The sequence below is a fragment of the Lampetra planeri genome, chromosome 1 (genome assembly GCF_965212315.1).
Source record: "Lampetra planeri chromosome 1, kcLamPlan1.2.h2, whole genome shotgun sequence".
Taxonomy (NCBI): Eukaryota; Metazoa; Chordata; class Hyperoartia; order Petromyzontiformes; family Petromyzontidae; genus Lampetra; species Lampetra planeri.
In genome coordinates, this window is record NC_136107.1 from 40,845,911 (window position 1) to 40,866,360 (window position 20,450).

General features: G+C 49.5%; 1 protein-coding gene across 5 annotated transcripts in view; it reads right to left on the reverse strand.

Moving 5' to 3' along the window:
* Window positions 1–1,380: 1,380 nt before the first annotated feature.
* Window positions 1,381–20,450, reverse strand: part of LOC144722997 (septin-9-like) — a 48,839-nt gene continuing 29,769 nt past the window's right edge. For all 5 annotated transcript variants that reach the window (XM_078601513.1, XM_078601487.1, XM_078601496.1 and 2 more), the window contains 9 exons: window positions 13,618–13,809; window positions 12,910–13,038; window positions 12,082–12,163; window positions 10,268–10,405; window positions 9,192–9,309; window positions 8,492–8,587; window positions 4,909–5,005; window positions 4,009–4,060; window positions 1,381–3,275 (listed from right to left, as the gene is read on the reverse strand). In XM_078601513.1, coding sequence (XP_078457639.1) covers window positions 3,143–3,275; window positions 4,009–4,060; window positions 4,909–5,005; window positions 8,492–8,587; window positions 9,192–9,309; window positions 10,268–10,405; window positions 12,082–12,163; window positions 12,910–13,038; window positions 13,618–13,780 — 1,008 coding nt within the window. In that variant the 5' untranslated portion in view covers window positions 13,781–13,809 and the 3' untranslated portion in view covers window positions 1,381–3,142. The remainder of the gene's footprint in view (window positions 3,276–4,008; window positions 4,061–4,908; window positions 5,006–8,491; window positions 8,588–9,191; window positions 9,310–10,267; window positions 10,406–12,081; window positions 12,164–12,909; window positions 13,039–13,617; window positions 13,810–20,450) is intronic.

The window sequence follows — 20,450 nt, forward strand, 5'->3', positions numbered from 1 at the left end:
TTCGTGACTGCAGGAATTCATGCTCTTTGCGTCTTTCGGTAAAGTTACGTAGATAGAAAAATTATAAAATAAAAAGTTACGTTTCGATCACTAAATGTCTCACTAACATAGCTGCTGCTGTTCTCTTTTCCTCGATGTGGCTGGCGGTGGCTCTCGTTGTTCAATCGGCTGAATGTGTCTCATTAACACAGCCGCTGCTGCGGGAGCCATCGCATATTGACATGCTCATCTCTAATCTCTAGCAACACAATGGCTTCTTCAGCACCGTAGTCGTGGGGTTACATTGACATATTGACATGCTAATCTCTAATCTCTACCAATACAATGGCCGAGGTTTATTACTTGTAAATTCCACCTCTAGCCCCGCCCCCACTTACCCTTGGCTTGCACCCATCTCAAACCTCTTGCTGCTGCAGCAGCTCTCCCGCTATCTTTATCCTGCCTCTGCAGTCCGCCTGCTGTATTTTTTCACCTGAAGACGATTGCTTGTGTTGTGTCCTATAACTAACCCCACGGAGACGTTTGCTGGAGGCAACGCGTTTATTGAACAATTCTTAACACTCTGTTAACGCTACTCTATTAACACGGAGAGGTACGACCCCTTCCACTCGATATTCTAAGGGAGAGAGAGACAGCCTCCCTTCTAGCTTGCTCTATCCACTCCAGGCTACGCACACGCCGGTCCCTTGCGACGGCGGCTAGGGGAAGGCCGGACCGACCGACCCACCCAGGGTACGGGACTCGCCCTGGACCGCTTCAACCCCGGCTTAGCGAGAGCCTCGGGGAGGGTCCCAGGGGGTCCAAGCGACCTCGGCTGCTCCGCTACAACCGGCTTACGAGAGCCACGGTTGAGGGTCCCCGGGTCGCTGGTCCAGTCTTCAGATCTTCAGAGGTCTTCGAGCTTGAGTTGGTGAGGACTGCCACGTCCGTCCCGAGGGCTGGCCTTTCATCCCCAGGTCGGGGTCACCCCTCCTCTCATGACCCCCCCTCCAGAACCTTCTGGACTTACTCCTTAAGGGGCCTTAGGAAGTGGAGGAGGGCCATCATCCCCCTCAGCCCCCAGCCCCTGGGGGGTTTGGGGTGTCAACCTCCGGTCACGGAGGGGCGGGGGTTTGACCTTCGGTCAATCCCTACCCACCCCGCTCTCTCGGCTGCCCCCTGTCGGCCCGTGAGCGTGGCGGCAGGTCAGCTGCCTACAGCGCCTTATTATGGCACAACACTTGTGTTGCGATCGAAACGTCGTGATTTTTGTTATTATTTTTCTATCTACGTCACTTTACCGAATTACCCAGAGTATGGAAGCGTCTTCTCAGTCTGCACTCAGTAGTGAGACGCGTAACTACAGCACAGAAAATAAACTGCAAGCGCCAAATGGATGTATTTTTTTTTTCAGAAAAGCACGTGTCCTTTATTTCGTTACGTTGCATAAACTAAGACAAAGCACTTCACAGTCCGCAATGAGATGCACAATTGTGAAAGGGTTTCGGTTTTTCTGTTGTGTTCTCAGATGAGACCACGGCCTCGCTTACATTGAGAGACAATTCCGCAGTCGCATGGCTATTATTTTCTCCAAACATCCAAGACAATTATTATTATGATTCTGATATCAGGTTTTACCACAAACGATGACAAATGACTGTGACCCGTGCTTCAAGCCGCCACGTGTGCGTGTGAAAAATACAAAAAGTTTTAACCTCCCCAAGGATTCGGCTTCTAAAGTTCATACCGTGACTAACGTTGCACCGCTTAACTGCTCTCCATTACAAAGCTGGCTTTCCTGAGAAGAGTCAAACAGCGATGGCAGGCAAGAGGACAAAAAAAAACCAACACAGCGGGAAAAAAACCCAACGAGAACAATATAAACAAGACAAGGTTATGGATGAGAAATACCAACGATCCTACGTTAAGACAAATCTCCTCTCGGGCAGTAAACAGGTTAAAAACGCAGTTGAACTGTTGTGAAAAGTTGGCACGTCACGGCGATAATGCATTTCATCAAAAGCTACAAACATTGCACTTGTCACGTCAACAACACGGCTATAAACAACAAGTCGGTGTGGTCAGGGAATGCCGGGATTTCACTCGGAGGACACGATGGGTTGTACCACAGACAAAATAAAACAAGGCAGGGTTTGAGAAGATCCACGACACAGCGGTGTGGTGGGGACTGTGGGTAATGGGATGCACTCGTCCGCAATCCTCACCAACAGCTCCTCTCTCGTTGAGTTGTTTTTATAAACGTTCGAGCAACAACGCTGCATATGAGGAAGGGGTGAGGAGTGGCATGTACTCTTCAATAAACTGCCCGTGCGATAGGCAGGATTAAACCAAATCTTATACTTTATATTTTTTTGAATCACCAAAGCCTCCACTTGGAGGTAGCGTACGTGGCAGCCTCCGGACACCGCTAGGCCACGTAAACGCGTCGCGATCGTTCCAAGTGTCTGACGACGATAACTCTCTCATTTCATTGGCGTCCAATAAGCAGATCAAAGTTACCCATTTTCCACTGCACATCAGAGCCGTGCCAGCGTGGGGCCCTCCTTTGACTATTGGCAGAGCCAAGCCAGAACCGCACCGTTAAACTGGATCTGGCTCGAGGTCAAGCAGGGCCAGGGGTTAACCATTTCTGCCACGCGTTAAGTCGGTACAATCGAGGAAGTGTACTTATGCAATGTGATGTAAGTGACACGGTTCAGGCACTCTGTAGTGGAAACACAACCTGGCGACTCCTGAGCCATGCTGAGCTGGCTCAGCGTTGGCTCGGTTGTACAATGGAAGAGAGGTATTTGAGTACAACAAGGGCTCGAGCCACAAATCAACTATTGTGTCGATCTTATATTAATATTATATCAATGCAGAGATACTGGGCTCGTTACAATTTATCCAAACTTGTCAAATTCGCAATGGTGGGACAATGTCTACCCTTACCCGACGACGGTGCTTGGGATTCACTAGAGAAGCCCTCGTGTTGATAAGTCGCCTAAGACAGAAGCCGCAACAGACACCCTCAGAGTGATCGCTCTGCGTGCGCGTGCCCTCCCCAGCGAGCTCGAGACGGCGAGACAAAGACGGAGACCACGGACGATTCAGAACCGATTCTTTGGGCTGGGCCACAGGCACTGGGCGCCGTGACCGTCGCTCAGGCGAGCTGCTCCTTGGCAGTGAGGCCGTTGACCGATGCGACGTCCTTGCCGCCCTCGCTGAGTCGCAGCACTCGGTACCCCTCGTAGTGGACGCACGACGTCACCTCCTTCAGGTCCTGCGTGTGGGACCTGGGGACCACCGACCACCGCAAGCGAAGAAACAAATAGCCACGCCGTGAACGGTGATGGGGAAACAAATAGCCACGCCATGAACGTGACAGGGAAACAAATGCTGATTATATGCTCATGCTATCTTTGGGTTGATGCAAACAGAGAGAGTGCAATCAAGCTAGACGCAACGCAAGAGTCAATCGAAACGAGGAAAAGAAAATGATCTCTCGTAAAATGGGATTGCGACTCCAGGTTTGGACGCTTGATCAAACTGCCAGAAGCTCGACTCGTTTTCACAGACAAACCGGGCCAGCCCCAGCGCCGTGCTCTACATCAACCAGCGTGGCACCGCATTATGCCTTCATAACTGGCTCTTACGATTCCGATAGATTCAATGGTATCTTTTTTAAAGCCATCGTTTATAACATTACATTATATAATCATTGACCAGCTTTCCCCAATTTAATAAATTACAGTCAGCAGACAGTCGTCACACATTACTTAATTGCCTCACAGGAACAGCTGCCCGAGGGGATCCGCTGCCACAGGGCATCTCGAGATGTTCGGCATGGGAAGCAAGGTGCAAACGTTAACCGCCGCTTACGACGAATACTGACTTGGGCATCCCCCGACTGCACTGGGAATGTCAAGGAGAGGCTGCCCATGTAGTCTACGTGCTAAATGCCGGTACGCCGTCACAGAACAACCTCGTCTCCCAAAGCAAAGCGCTGAAAAGAAACAGAGTACCGACCTGATCAGCAGCTCCCGCAGCTGAGAGAACTCGCAGTGCGCCACGTTCTCAACTGCACAGCGCCACGGGGGGTGAAAAGTGCCGGATGAGTGGGTGGTTTGGCGAGTGGTGAGTGGGTGATTGGCGAGTGGGTGGTTTGGCGTTGGTGTTGTTTTGGTTGAGATAGGAATCAGTTGGCAGGGAAGAAAGGTTGGAAAAGTAGAAACACGTCACGAAGATTATTTAAACATGTAAACACTGTAACACCAGGCATGTTTAAAAAGTGCCCGAGCGTTCTGCCATTTTGTTCCTCTGCAAGGGCAGCCCCTCGGCCCCTCGTGGTGGCAAAGTAACCCCCCCCTCCTCCATGCCACCGCCGCAGTGCGGTGACCCCCCCCCCCCCTCCATGCCACCGCCGCAGTGCGGTGACCCCCCCCCCCCCTCCTCCCCTCCTCCCCCATGCGCGACCGAGAGGCGACCGGACGACACCCCGGGGCCCTTGCACCTCTGCAAGGGTGCAAGTTGCATGCCAAGGACAATAACGAACGTGGGCTGTGAGAAGCACAACAACGCAAGAGATGATAGTATCTGCCACACTGTCAACTTGCTACGCTTGAGAACCCAGTTTAACCACAGGAGGCTGCTCGGATTTAGACCCAGGGTGGCTACGAGATGTTAACTACCTTGTCCGGTATTCACGAGGTCGTGGGTTCGATCCCGACCCTGACGCCTGCTGTATATTTGGGGTTTGTCTCTCTCCGTGTGGTGGGGTGGATTTTTCCCCGGGTCCTCTGGTTTTTGGTAAAATTAAAACCGTTACATCATTTCATCGTTTCTAAGCAGCACTGGCTTAGCGCTCTGACCCCCGAGAGCCACTCGGCCACAGCCTTCTTCCCTCAGTGACACCGCAGGGCCACTCACCCTCGATGATCCCCCACTTTGTTTTCCTCCCGAGCATCTTGCGGCCGTTGACGAGGTAATCCTTGTCGCTGCCGACGACGGCGAACGGCATTAGCTCCTGGGGAGCCACACGACAGAGCGAGACAGAGCGAGACAGAGCGAGACAGAGCGTGACAGAGTGAGACAGAGCGAGACAGAGCGAGACAGAGCGTGACAGAGCGAGACAGAGCGTGACAGAGCGTGACAGAGCGAGACAGAGCGAGATAGAGCGTGACAGAGCGAGACAGAGCGAGACAGAGCGAGACAGAGCGTGACAGAGCGAGACAGAGCGAGACAGAACGGGACAGAGCGAGACAGAGCGAGACAGAGCGTGACAGAGCGAGACAGAGCGTGACAGAGCGTGACAGAGCGAGACAGAGCGAGACAGAGCGAAATAGAGCGAGACAGAGCGAGACAGAGCGTGACAGAGCGTGACAGAGCGAGACAGAGCGTGACAGAGCGTGACAGAGCGTGACAGAGCGAGACAGAGCGAGACAGAGCGAAATAGAGCGAGACAGAGCGAGACAGAGCGAGACAGAGCGTGACAGAGCGTGACAGAGCGAGACAGAGCGAGACAGAGCGAAATAGAGCGAGACAGAGCGAGACAGAGCGTGACAGAGCGAGACAGAGCGAGACAGAGCGAAATAGAGCGAGACAGGGCGAGACAGAGCGAGACAGAGCGTGACAGAGCGTGACAGAGCGAGACAGAGCGTGACAGAGCGAGACAGAGCGAGACAGAGCGAGACAGAGCGAGACAGCGACAGAGCAAGACAGAGCGAGACAGAGCGTGACAGAGCGAGACAGAGCGAGACAGAGCGAGACAGAGTGAGACAGAGCGAGACAGATCGGGACAGAGCGGGACAGAGCGGTACAGAGCGGGACAGAGCGAGAGGCAGAGCGAGGCAGAGCGAGACAGAGCGGGACAGAGCGAGACAGAGCGGGACAGAGCGAGACAGAGCGAGACAGAGCGGGACAGAGCGGGACAGAGCGAGACAGAGCGCGACAGAGCAGGCCAGAGCGAGACAGAGCGAGACAGAGCGACAGAGCGTGGCAGAGCGAGACAGAGCGGGACAGAGCGAGACAGAGCGAGACAGAGCGAGACAGAGCGAGACAGAGCGAGACAGAGCGGGACAGAGCGAGACAGAGCGAGACAGAGCGAGACAGAGCGGGACAGAGCGAGACAGAGCGGGACAGAGCGAGACGGAGCGGGACGGAGCGAGACAGAGCGGGACAGAGCGGGACAGAGCGAGACAGAGCGAGACAGAGCGGGACAGAGCGAAACAGAGCGGGACAGAGCGAGACTGAGCGTGACAGAGCGGGACAGAGCGGGACAGAGCGAGACAGAGCGAGACAGAGCGAGACAGAGCGGGACAGAGCGAGACAGAGCGGGACAGAGCGGGACAGAGCGAGACAGAGCGAGACAGAGCGTGACAGAGCGAGACAGAGCGAGACAGAACGAGACAGAGCGAGACAGAGCGTGGCAGAGCGAGAGGCAGAGCGAAGCAGAGCGAGACAGAGCGAGACAGAGCGTGACAGAGCGACGGCGTGATTCTCGTGCTGCCGCAGCTGCCCAACCTGCCCAACGTGCGCTCCGCCGCGTGAGCCGGTGCCCGCAGTGCTCGCTCCATACGGCGATGAGCCCTGGCCATGGTGGTTCGGCCAGAGATGTAGTCCAGTCATTTGGAGACGAGGGTTGCTAGAGAATGCTAATCCAGAGCCACAAAACTAAAAACATTTCGCCACTGCCTCCCAAGCTCGGATCAATGCCAAGGTCGCAGCCTCCATCTTCGAGGTCCTCCACGTCCACTCCACTGCCTGCACCTCTCCCCTCTCGCCCCGCTCTACTCTCCTCCATGCACTCTCCGAACTCTGAATGCCTTGGGTTGGGGCTGAATCCCCCGGTTAAGGAAATTAATCTATATGCTCTTTGGTTCTTTCGGTAAAGTTATACCTACGTGACTTTACCGAAAGAACCAAAGAGTATGGATTCCTGCAGTCACGAAAGCTTCAAATCAAGAATTGAATATATGTTTCACTTCTTTTACACCGTACGTATGCCCGAGGGTTAGGATTTAATGCCTACGTTGGGGCTCAATGTATTTACAGTGATCCCTCGTTTATCGCGGTTAATGGGGACCGGAACCCCTCGCGATAGGTGAAAATACGCGAAGTAGGATTGGCCCCCCTAGGAATTTCCGTATATGTGTGTGTGGGTACCAGAATGTTTAAAATATGTATATTTATACTTTATATATATATTTTACTTAAATCTATTTCATTATAAAACCTTAATATTATACATTCACTCACTCACATATATTTTACTTAAATCTATTTAATTATAAAACCTTAATATTATACATTCACTCTCTCTCTCTCTCATACGATACGTATGGGAGAGGATGCGATGATGCGCAGCCAATCAGCTCACAGGATACTGTACATCCACTCGTGCTCTCATTCGTCGATCTCACGCCGGGAACCAATCACGTGCCTTGTCTGAGTGCCCGTGGGTACAGTATGTACAAAGCCTCTGAGAGAGTTTCTCTCTTTGTCTGGCATCCTGGGAAACCGTTTCTCTCGCGCATCACGATGAAACAACGCTGCTTTCCGCAATACGGCTGCCGATATGGCGGTATTTTTGAATTTTTATTTTTCGATGAATATTTTTTAAAAATCCACGATGCACTGAGGCCGCGAAACTTGAACCGCGAAGTAGCAAGGGATTACTGTATTTCGGGTTGAATGCCCCAGGTTAATGCTGAATGTCCCGTGTTAGGTGTGAATGCCCTGCGTTAGGAGTGAATTCTTATTTGGTTCTTTCGGTTAAGTCACGTCTAAAGATAAAATAATAAATTAAATTAAATAATAGAATACGACGTTTCGATTGCAACACAAGCAATCATCATCAGGTATAATGAAATAGCGACATAATATCTAACCAGAAAAACTATAGACAGACATATTAGCAGACAGATATCACAAGATACATACATAGCGAGAGCAACACAGGTGACAGAGAGGGGTGATCGTCTCTGTGGGGTGGCCTTAAATAGACAGCCCCCCCTCTGTCTATTTAAGGCCACCCCACAGAGACGATCACCCCTCTCTGTCACCTGTGTTGCTCTCGCTATGTATGTATCTTGTGATATCTGTCTGCTAATATGTCTGTCTATAGTTTTCTGGTTAGATATTATGTCGCTATTTCATTATACCTGATGATGATTGCTTGTGTTGCAATCGAAACGTCGTATTCTATTATTTAATTTAATTTATTATTTTATCTTTAGACGTGACTTAACCGAAAGAACCAAATAATAATTCCTGCAGTCACGAAAGTTCTAAAATTAATGAGGAGTGAATTCCCTGCGTTAAGAGTGAATTCCCTGCGTTGGGAGTGAATGCACTGCGGTAGGAATGAATTCCCTGCGTTAGGAGTGAATTCCCTGCGTTAAAGGTGAATTCCCTGCGTTGGGAGTGAATTCCCTGCGTTAGGAGTGAATTCCCTGCGTTGGGAGTGAATTCCCTGCGCTAGGAGTGAATGCCCCAGGCTGGCCACACGAACCCGGATTTTGTTGTTGGTGGAGCGATCCTCCTCGTCCTCGTCGTGCTCCTTGTGGGGGTAGATGCTGATGCCCTGCGTCTCCAGCTGCTCCCGGATCTGTGGAGCAATCGGCCAGTGCGGAGGCGGATCTCACCCGGTGTGCGTGTGCGTGAGCGGTAGTGCAGCGATTAGCGTGCTGCGCTACGAACTCAGCGACCCGAGTTTGATTCCCGCTCTCGGCCAATACCCGTGATGATTATCCGGGCCTGGTCCTGGTCCTCCCCTGGGTCCACTCAGCCTAAAATGAGTACCTGGTGCGGTGTGTAAACATCTTGACTTTGGAGATAAAGGCGGCCGGGCGTGGTGCTGGCCACCGACTCCCTCGTGTGCCGTATCGGCCTTCATCGGTGCTCGCTAGCAGCACTTGCCCCAACAGTCTATTAAGGCTACACGAGGGATCTTTGTGCATTTCATCACACAGCAAACAAATGTAACATAATTAACATCCTCAAGGCTGGAAAAAGGCAAATTAAGGGAAAAAGACCCTGATGGCATTGTAGTTTTGTGCAGGCGTGAGGGACCGGGCTGAGACGATCACTTTGCTAAACCTGAGAACCCCATTGGATCGTGGGTGGCTCAAACCGGATTCGAACCGAAGTCTCCGTGTTGTGGGCTCAGAGCTCAGCCCCCGGGGCACCTGATAACCACCACTGCCATTTACCTTCTTCTTGAAGGCCTGCCTCTCCTCCAGCGTCAGCGTGTCCGACTTGGCGATCACCGGCACGATGTTCACCACCTTCCCGAGGCGCTTCATGAACTCGATGTCCAGGAGCCTCAGCCTGCGGCGGGGGGGGGGGGCGTGGTGGGAGACCATGGAGGCTCAATGGGACACCATCATCAACATTACCACCACCAACATAATTCGATGAGCTCTCTACGTTTACAAAACACAGTTGGTTTAAAGTGGGCGCTGTAATACAATCGGACAGGCGATGAAATCAGCGACCAGTCCAAATATGGAAGTGAGCGTGGCATTACCCGTAGGGGCGTCTCGACCCATATATGGGATTGTGAACCGTGAATCGAGATGTCTATTGTATCGATTCTGCTTTTAGTGGATCCGACAGCAACTTCAGAGTATCGATTCATCGAGGGTTACTCAATGCATCAATTCAATGGCAAGCGATTCATGGATCGACTAATCCCATTTTTTTACTGAAAGAACCAGAATAAGTATTCTTTGGGTCTTTCGGTAAAGCGATGTAGATAGAAAAATAATAAAATAAATAAATTTATAACAATATCACGCCGTTTCATCGCAACACAAGCAATCGTCATTATGTGAAAAATATATATTGTATATCTTTTTTTCCTGCCTCAGCAGCTCTCCCGCTATATTTTCACCTGATGACGATTGCTTGTGTTGCGATCAAAACGTCGTGATATTATTTATTATTTTTATTATTTTTCTATCTATGTGGCTTTACCAAAAGACCCAAAGAATATTAATTCCTAGAGTCACGAAAGCTTTACGTCAAGATCTAACCAGAATAAGTCTACATTATAGACTGCAGGTATGCTCATCAGCTTAAAACAGGCTACATTCTACAATATTATTATTATTTTATTATTTTCTATCTACGTGACTTTACCGAGAGAACCAAGAACACAGTACAGCGTCGTGTGAAACGACCACCTTGTGTTTGATTGGCTAATATCCGCACGATCGGCGGTTCGCTCGCGGTCCGTTCTTGTCGCACAACGGCGCCGCTGGCGCGTGCCGAGCGCTCTGCTTACGAGTGCCCGGTGGCCGGGATGAAGTAGATGCAGCAGTGCACCCTGCTGTCGGGAATGATCTTCTTCCGCGTGATGTTCACCTCCTCCGCCAGGTACTTCTCGTATTGGTCGTTGATGTACTTGAGCACGGGCTCCCAGCTGCGAGGGATGGAGGGTGGGGGCGCGGCACGCGCCGGTTGGCGAGGGGGTCGCGCGGAAGACGGCGGCATCGTCCGCACGGCACGTAGCCCGCCGCTCTCGGCGCACGACACCTCGCCGATCTCGTCAAGGAGTCACAAACCGTCACGCAAACGGCTTTTGGCTAAACATTGAACACGTTCATCGTTGCACCGCGTGGCGCTTTCAGATGCGCTTCTGTGGCTGTCTGGAACGCTCTTCCTTCCGATATTAGCAAGCCACTGGAGCTTTACACTTTTAAATCAACTACATTGACAACTCATTTGTCTGTTTGTGTTTAGTTTGCTGTACTACACCCGCACCTCTGATAAAGCACGGTTGGCTACGCACGGTGCGAAAGAAGCTCAACATACATACGCAGACAACCGTGGCATGGTGTTGGCTGGGCGAGACTCCCTGTGATGTACATTAATACATCACTCTGTCTTGATCCACAGAAGCCGAAGGTGACACTCTCACCACTCTTGATGGTTGTGGCGAAAATGAGATGGCCATTAGCACGACCGGCCACTAGAGGGCCCACAAGGTATAGGCCAGGGGTCAGCAAACAACATTTCAAGATATGAAAAAATAACAACAGGTTTTACCCTTTCTAGCAATAGAACAGGTGTTAAGATGTTCAAACACCAAATCGAAACCAGAGACAGCAGCCTTCTTTATGGCCAAGTCTCACCACCAGCGTCAGACCAGAGGACAACGCCACAAGGCGAACAGTACAAGGACAGTGCCACTATTAGAGCATAGCTTGGGTGAGCAGCTACAAAATGGGACCTTTTTGCCAGTATCAAAGTATGACAAAATAAGAATAGGTTTTACCCTTTCTGGCAATAAAACAGGAGGTGTTAAGACATTCAAACACCAAATAGAAACCTTACAAGAGGAGCCATTTTTTTCAAATTCGGTAAAAACACCTCGATATTTAAAGAGTCGTAATGCACGTGGAATACAAGACGGCGGCCCTCCGTAAATAACGCCACGGAGGAGTCCTCCTCACAAGAGCCGCAGGTTGCCCTGAGCCCTGGAGGACCCCCCCCCCCCTGGAGGGTATTCGGCCGACTCTCCCACATTGGTCAGATGGCTTGGAAGAGGTGGGGGGACCCACAAATTACCCCACCACACGCAATCTGCCGATTTAACTGTGGCGTGCCCCTTTTATACCGCCGGATGGACAGGGGAATCTAAGAAACCTGCTCCATTGTTTCAACTGCTGTGCCGGGAGAACGATCTGGATTGTGCCGCGGTGGCGATATGTTCACTCCCTCGCCAGGTATACAGGAGACCGTGGCTTCGATCCCGACCTTGATGCCTGATGTATTTTTGGAGTTTGCAAGTTCTCTCTCTCCCCGTGGTTGTGTGGATTTTTCTCAGGGTCCTCCGGTTTTCCCCTCCACATTTAGAATCGATGTGCATTTAGAGTATTTGGCTGCTGTAAATGTCCAGGAGGAGCCACTTTGTTGAGCTATCATTTGTGGGCAGGTCGCTTCTGAAAAAGAGCCGTATACCTCAGTCGGCTTCACCTGGTAAACTAAAAATAGTTTTTAAAGTCCAGTTTGCCAACCGTTAGAGTGAACTAAATGTAAGGGGTCCCAGTGCTGTTGCACGTTCTGCACGCTCATTAGCTACACCGTCACTCTCACCAGTTGTTGTTATTTATTTGGTCCCCAAATCCGGGAGTGTCGATCACCGTCAACTTCATCTTCACCCCCTTCTCTTCGATGACTGCAAATGCCGAGGTGCACAAAAGGACAGGTCAGTGTTTTGTTTGTTGCCAAGTTAGCTTCCTGTTACCATTTCAAAACCTTCAAAACCGTACAACTCTTTACGTGGTCTTTATTTTACGGAACTTTTCGCTTAATACGTACCGCGCTCGCTAGAACGCGAGTACAGTAGCATTTGATGGGCGACTTTTCTGAGTGGTGTCGGTGTAGGCAGCGTTGTTCAGCGATGCTGGGTGCTGGTACTGTAGTACTGGTACTGTCGTGTTGGTACTGTAGTACTGTGATACACGGCGTGCCATCCTCTTCCTCCTCACACTCTGTGTTGGGGCATCTCAAGATACGTAGCGTCATCCCACTCCCTTATCTTTTTCACTCGCCATATCTCTCGCTCACACACCTTATATTTAAATAAATTACTGTCACCGATATATCTATATAATATATCAAACTCCAGGCTGGGACAGCACCCCTACCGTCGCCATTATTCCTTCCGGGAAAATCATTCTCACTTAACACAAATTCACTATAAACGGCAATCTTCTGGAACGCAATTCCCCCGTCAAAGCGAGGACCCGCTGTACAATGTATCTAAATGCACGGGAACATTTTACGTAGCGTGTACAGTATATTATATTATTTTAAACGCACTGGAATACCATTCTCTGTGTGCGCCAGCACCGCTTTAAAGCCACGTGCAGCACCGCGAGCGCCCATCCTGCGCACTCGGCCGCCGTTGGCCCTCCTCACCGTGGCTCACAGACTTGATCTCCACCGTCTTGGGGATCTTCTCCTCGTGGTTGGGGGTACACGACTTGCGGCTCACAGGAGACTTGAACAGCGTGTTCACCAGGGTCGACTTGCCCAGCCCGCTTTGTCCTACACGTGCAAAGGGACGACAGTGACAGTGAACACGTTTACCGATTCACCATCCGCCATGACCTGTAACAAACAGTTTGAATAATGCTTTCATTTCCACAGAGCATCATTCATGCAAATGCCATCTGAAAAGGCTGTAGAACGTGTAACGTGCAGAGTATGTGCACGTCACAGTATGTGCACGTCACAGTATGTGTAACATGCACAGTACGTGCACGTCACTGTATGTGCACGTCACTGTACGCGCACGTCACTGTACGCGCACGTCACTGTACGTGCACGTCACTGTACGCGCACGTTCTGTGACGCGCACGTACTGTGACGGCTGTAGAATGTGCACCGATGCCCATTTTATTGAGGGTGAAATTGGCACATAAAATAAAGATCAACTGATGCATTGACGATGGAAACAATGTTTAAAATTTTAGTGCGCCCAGTGTTTTCCATCAAGGGCAAGGGGGGGGCCTCTCGCAGCCACAAAAGCGACCGAGGTGCAGTTCACGAGCGGCCCTCTACGGGAGTCCTCGGCATGGCCCTTGGTACGACGACGACTCCCCGTCGCCGGTGTGCGGGACGCACCGACCACCATGATGTTGAACTCGAAGCCCTGCTTCATGGCCTTGCGCCGCATCTGCTCCAGCACGGCGTCGATGCCCACGTAGCCGAACGCGTCGAGGTTGGGCTTGACGCGCGTCGGTGGCCGCGCCGCGCCACCATCCTGGCCGGGGGTCTCCGTCGTCATCTCCTCCGGCTCGGCGCGAGGCACCAAACCTACGGCGCAGATCCGCACGTCAACGTGCAAATCCGTGCGTGCGCGTGCGTGTACAAGAAAACGCGTGCGCGTATAACTCACGGATAAACAATCGAAGCATTTACACGTGAAATGTATACGTCATATGTATACGTATGTATTAGTATTTAAACATTATTAGTAGCGAGGTGGAGTGGTGAAGCAGGAGTGAGCACAATCACTGCACAGCCTTGGGGATTGATTTGTGGCGAGTCATATCTGAACCCATCTCGCCCCGTACCCTGCACGCAAGCCAACCTGCACCGACCAGCGTGGTGAAGTATGGTTAAAGAACACCCTGTGATCGACACGCCATGGAGAGGACTTCATCTAGCAGTGGATTGACAAAGGGCTGTACGTTATTGTTACAGGTAGCATATTCGTACAGGAGCTGTATCAACAGCGGCATCTACACAAGAGGCAGTGATTTGTCAGTTGAACAACAACAACCACCGGCGTTCACCACTAAGTGCACTTTGAGGCCGCGTGAAGTGTCGAAGGGTCACTGGCAGGAGGTAATGGAACAGACCCAGGTGCCATGGGTTGACTAACTGAGATGACTGGCAGATGCAGTACAGTGGCTTAGCTATTGAGTGTGTAGGCCACGCAACTGCACCTGTGCCTGAGGCAATGAGCTACGCAGAGTGGGCAAATTGGACAGGGAGCCCCATTCAGTTCTTTGTGGCAGGGCCCATGCCAACCGCACAACGCCAATAACAGCCCAACAATATAAAATTTACCGTTAATTTGTGCCAAACTTATTAGTAGAATCTCTGTATTTATCTAACCAGGGCAGCTCTGGCCCGCTGGATCACGGGGAGACTCAACTCGTTGCTTTGCACCACTCTTACAGCCACCGTGGCCTAACGCAGTGTTTGAATTCTATGGGATGGGGTCAAATCCCCGTGTTTAATCTCTCAATCTCTGATTAAACACAAGGGTTTGTACTTCAGGCCCCTTCACCTGCACACCTCATGTTACATGTGTTTCCAGGGTCAACCGGCTCCCAGATCGAGAATCTCATTAATTTTTAACCACATGCTGACAACAAGAGTATGTGCTTAGTACATCGACCCCATAGGTTTCCGCATTTGTGCTGCGTGGCTCTCCGATGCGTTTGTGGGTTGTACCGCGCGTAGGGTAGTGGTTCGCGGACTGCACTACAAACCTGGCGATCAGAGTTCGATTCCCGCTCACGGCCAACACCGGTGACGATTATCTAAACCGATCCTGGGCCTCCCCTAGGTCGACTTAGCCTCAAATGAGTACCTGGTGCGGTGTGTAAAAACATCACCACTGGAGAGACAAAGGCGGTCGGGCGTGGTGTTGGCTACCCACCCCATCGTGTACTGTGCCGGCCTTCATAGGTGCTCGCTAACAGCACTTGCGCCAACAGTCTGTTCAGGCTATACGGGGGATCTGTGTTTTTTTGGGCACCAAGTCCGACGTTTCGCACTGCGTGCTGGGAGCTTTTTATTTTATTGATTACCAGATCCATTCAGTTCCTTGAAAAGCTCCCAGCAAGCACGGCGAAACGTCAAGGCGCATCGGGGAGCTTTACTTCGACCCGACTCGGTCTTTGAGGCCTGCCGCAAATAAGGCAAAATAAAAACTGGTAGTCGCAAACATGACTGCGTGCCCTATTCCACAGCTACCCAGTCCGAGATCACCTTTTAACAAAGTGGTTTAAGATTTTATCAGAATAAATATTTTTCCTCTTTCTTTTACTTTCTTCCTTCCTCAAAACACACCACCTTCAGCCACCATCTTTGCTGACAACGAAATAATTCACAGATCAAATGGCACCATTTCCAAAAGACTGACCACTCACAGCTTATCAGCTGCGTGCACGTCTGGGTAGCTCCAAACCTACGCCAAAATTCAGATTTTTCCATCACTGCCCCCCCCCCCCACTTTTTGGGGTTGTGACATTTCTGTAATCACGTTTCAATGCAGTTAAATGTAGTTTATGCACACATGGGTGGTTGTGTTTGGCTTTCCAAGTGGTCAGATGGTTGATAGTGGCCGTTGTGAACGCCACCGGCCGTTCCCCTTGGTCGCAGCCAACTGTGTGTGCAAGCGCGTGGAAGGTACGTGGAGGAGCAACGGCTCGCAACAACGACGGCATGGTAACGGCAACAGAAGCTTGTGAACACCAGTGGCTTAGCCATTGAGCATGCAGGTGCTATAACGGCACCGAAAGGGCTCCAGGTACCAGGCTCGAAAGGTGGGATGAGACGGCCGTGGGGAGGGGGGGGGGCGCAAATGTAATCCATTCCTTACCCCAGGGCCTGTGCCAACCACGCGACGCCACATGCAGCAGTGTTTACGATAGTTTGAATGCGTGGTTCTGTGTATATCTCTGGGAACTTTTGTTGCCAGTATCAAAGTATGAAAAATAAGAATAGGCTTTATCCTTTCTGGAAATAAAACAGGTGTTAAGATTATTATTTGTTTCTTTCGGTTAAGTCACGTCTAAAGATAAAATAATAAATTAAATTAAATAATAGAATATGACGTTTCGATTGCAACACAAGCAATCATCATCAGGTATAATGCAATAGCGACATAAAATCTAACCAGAAAACTATAGACAGACATATTAGCAGACAGATATCACCAAGATACATAGAGAGAGCAACACAGGTAACAGAGAGAGGTGGTCGTCTCTGTGGGGTGGCCTTAAATAGACAGAGGAGGGCGGACGCAGAGAGAGGGAGGGGGGTTAGAGAAAAAATTAGCATATCAATGAGTGGACAACAAAACGTGGTGCTGCAAGTGCGATGACACGGCAAGCAAGCCTGAAAATCAGGAGAAGGACACACTAAAATTAAATAACCTAGTAAAATATCGAAATGTAATGTAATACAACACAGAGGGTCGGTCAACACACAATCGAAACGTCGTATTCTATTATTTAATTTAATTTATTATTTTATCTTTAGACGTGACTTAACCGAAAGAAACAAATAATAATTCCTGCAGTCACGAAAGTTCTAAAATTAAGGTGTTAAGATGTTTAAACAAATATACCTTTTGCAAAGAATCAAGTCTGCATGAACCGCAACGACTTGTGGTGAACATGCAAACAAACATTCTCTAATTGAGAATGCCAAAAGGCAAACAGTACAGTTGAGCAGCTATATCCCATGATGTAGCTGCTTAATCCATGATGTAGCTGCTCAACCAGAACTATAAATACTCTGATACGTGCATCGTCTTTGTTCTATTCACCTGTTGGCGTTCTCTGGTCTGACACTGGTCAGACAAGGCCATAAAGAAGGCTGTCTCTGGTGTGGTTCTATGTAGTTTTAATCCCTGGCCCCTTTGAGAAATGATGGTCTGTCTGGCCGAATAGATGCAGCTCTGCAAATCCAGGGAGCCAATAGCGGATAGTTTGGCCTCCTCTTTCACGTTGGCCAGACATCTGGGAAGGGGTAGAGGATCCCCCACACTCTACCCCATTGCACACGACCTGCCAACCAACTGATTGTCGAGAACTCATTCGAACTGCGCAGTGGACAGAGGCACGCCAGAAGGTTGAACCGGCAAGTCCAGAGCGCAACTGACCATCACAACCCATGGCAGCATTCCCCCCCCAGTCTCATCAGGAGAATATCTAAATAACAACCGCTGTAGCAGGCCGATAAAGATGCTGCAGTGAGCCAACAGTGTGGTCCCTCTCAATCTCTTGCATTGGCTGATAAAACAATATTTGCAAGTCTCAACCTGCAACTAATTACCTGCAGTTGCACTGAGCGCACACCCGTGGCCCTTTGAGAAAATCGACATAACTTAATAAAAACTTAATTGTATTGGAAATCATCAAAGCACCATATTTCTAGGGGTGGACATTGAAGGGTAAAGTACTCCACTTCATCGTATCATTATATGGCAACAGCATAATCTCAGTACCTAATTTTGAAAGATTGACAATTTACTTGACAATGTTACCACTGCAAGCCTACTCAATGCCTTTTGAATGATTCACACTCTGAAAACGAATTACACTTTTACACCACCCCGTTTATTATTGACCTCTGGAATGGCTTTATGATTCTACAATCTCTGAGGAGTTTAATCCCTTCAGTTTGACTGATATTATCTCCACCCTTGCTGACAACAGCCACAGAATATTTCAGACTCTCTCACTATATCTCAACATTTCCTGAAGAAGGCTAGTCGGCTGAAATGTTTAGACCTTTCTTCCCCATCAGGTACTATTGAAAAATATATTAAACACTGTAAAGATATCATTATCTTTGCACCATACGGGCTGAATAGCAATACACTCACATACTTCAAAAGAGGTCAATGTTCTTTTATTACCACGTAAAAGCACAAACCGCTGCAACCAAACTCGGACGGTCGAGTGAAATGTAGTTACGGAGTGACGATTGGGTGGGCGCTCGCACCGAGACTGCTCGGAGAAAGAGCCGCTTCATGGGCGTCCAGCTCAGCTCCGAACCCACGGGGGGCGGCTTCGTTAAAACGGCAGTGCCGTCTTCATCCTGACGTTCTACGACCACATCATTCACGACTGCCGCCAAATCATTTTCCAGGTCACTAACTCGGAGAGACCCGGCTGGAATGACACCGATTACAGGCCTATTGCAGGCCTATTTGCACACGTTGGAATTGAATTGTTTAGACTTTTACTTTACCAAATATCTGTCATTGCATTCACATGCGATTTAGAAGGTACACATTACATGTTTGTTTTGGGTTCCGCTATGTAAGGTTTCCACGGTCTACTGTGGTTCACGAGTTGTGTTAAATATTGTGTTGGTGCACTGAGCCACGTGACAGACTTTAGCGGTAAATGCAAATTCATAATGACAACAATTTATTTATCATTCACCTTGCTTGTGTGTAAAACATCACAGATAACAGGATGATATTCTCCATAATACAGGTTTTTTTGGGTTAGATAGTGTAATATAAAAATGTGTGATTAAACCCTGCCACCACCCGACACAGCCAATTAGTACAGCACATCGGTGTGTTGAAGAGCAAAGCCACAACATTTACAATCTGAGTACGACATTTCGCCAGTAATTACAACTAGCTTCATCAGGCGACAGCCAGATTTGTGGAGAAATCCTCCTGTTTTCCTTAGAGGGAGAGATGTGATAACAACACTTATTGTGCTCTTCTTGCGCCGAGCGAGGGGGGGGGATGATATTCCCACCAATCTCTAATTAGGAGAAAAAATGTGCAGGCAATAAGAGTCATTATGTAATTTCCAGGTGCATTCCTGGAAAACATACTAATTAAAATCCGTAGATAACCCATTGACAAGAAGATTAATTTTCCATACAACTCCACTGATTCACAGAAAATGTGCGGATAAAAGAACACCGTTCCACAAGGTGGATAACCAGAAGACCAGGGTGCAGGTAATAGGAGTTTTGTGGGCCCTACAGAAGACCAGGGTGCAGGTAATAGGAGTTTTGTGGGCCCTACAGAAGACCAGGGTGCAGGTAATAGGAGTTTTGTGGGTCCTACAGGTCCCACGGATAATAACAGTCGTGGGTACTCGGGCCGTGCGGGCCGTGGATAATGTGGAGTTGTACCGTAGTCAACTGCTCAATTGAATTGTTTGCAAAAGAGCTTCATAGCTCATTGGATGCCTCCAGTCTAAATATTCCAAATCTGAGTGTGAACGATCGTGCACCCGAAACGCTTCGCCTCGCCTGTGTGCGTTAGCCGCATGTATCGCCACAAGCAGTGGTTCTGCGCTTGCGTTGTTAGCAGGAGCTAACGCTCACCACTGTTGGCTCTTAGCCCACATCTGCTGCTGCCACCGTTGCTGCGGGATGCAAGTCACAACTCACGCTGCGGCTACAGAACGCGTGAGCTCACAGACACACACACAAAAAATTCCCCTCCTGTTTTTTCTTTCTCTTGAAAACTCAAAGAAAATGTTTGAATGTGGTGACTTAAGCAAATACAGTTTCTGGGTGATTCATGCTTTCGGCAGAAATAAGTTTCATATGCAATTTCATCTTGACGTGTGCGCACAATCTGCCTTAACGCCTGCAAATGCGAGACTGTTGATACACAATACAGTATAAAGGATGTACAGTAATTGAATGGGTTTATTAAACAAACGGGTATTCAGAAATAAAGTAAATATGCTCGAGGGGCACAGGAGGGTTCATTGTACGGTGCTATGAACCCGGCCACCGGACTTGATTTGTGGCTGGCCACGGCTAATATCAGTGCCGAGTGATATCGGAATGCCCCCCCCCTCACCACACCGCTCCTCACCAATCTGCACTGACCGGCATGGTGAAGTATGTGCAAGCAACCACTTTGACACAACGGGCAGAGGCCTTCATCCAGTGGGCAATGAGAAACGGCTGTAACTATTATACTCGGTTCTATACAGCCGCACATTTTTATCTATTGCAGCATTTTGTTAAATATTCCTCTATTGTGGGAGCATAGTTGTTTATATTATTGGCTCTTTCGGTAAAGTCACGTAGAAGGGAAATAATAAAATAATAAAAGTAAAACATAATAAAATTTTCACGACGTTTCGGCCACAACGCAAGCAGCCGTCCTCAGGTGTAGAAACGAGCTGTCGGAAAGACAGCGTCCTAATGTTTATTTATTT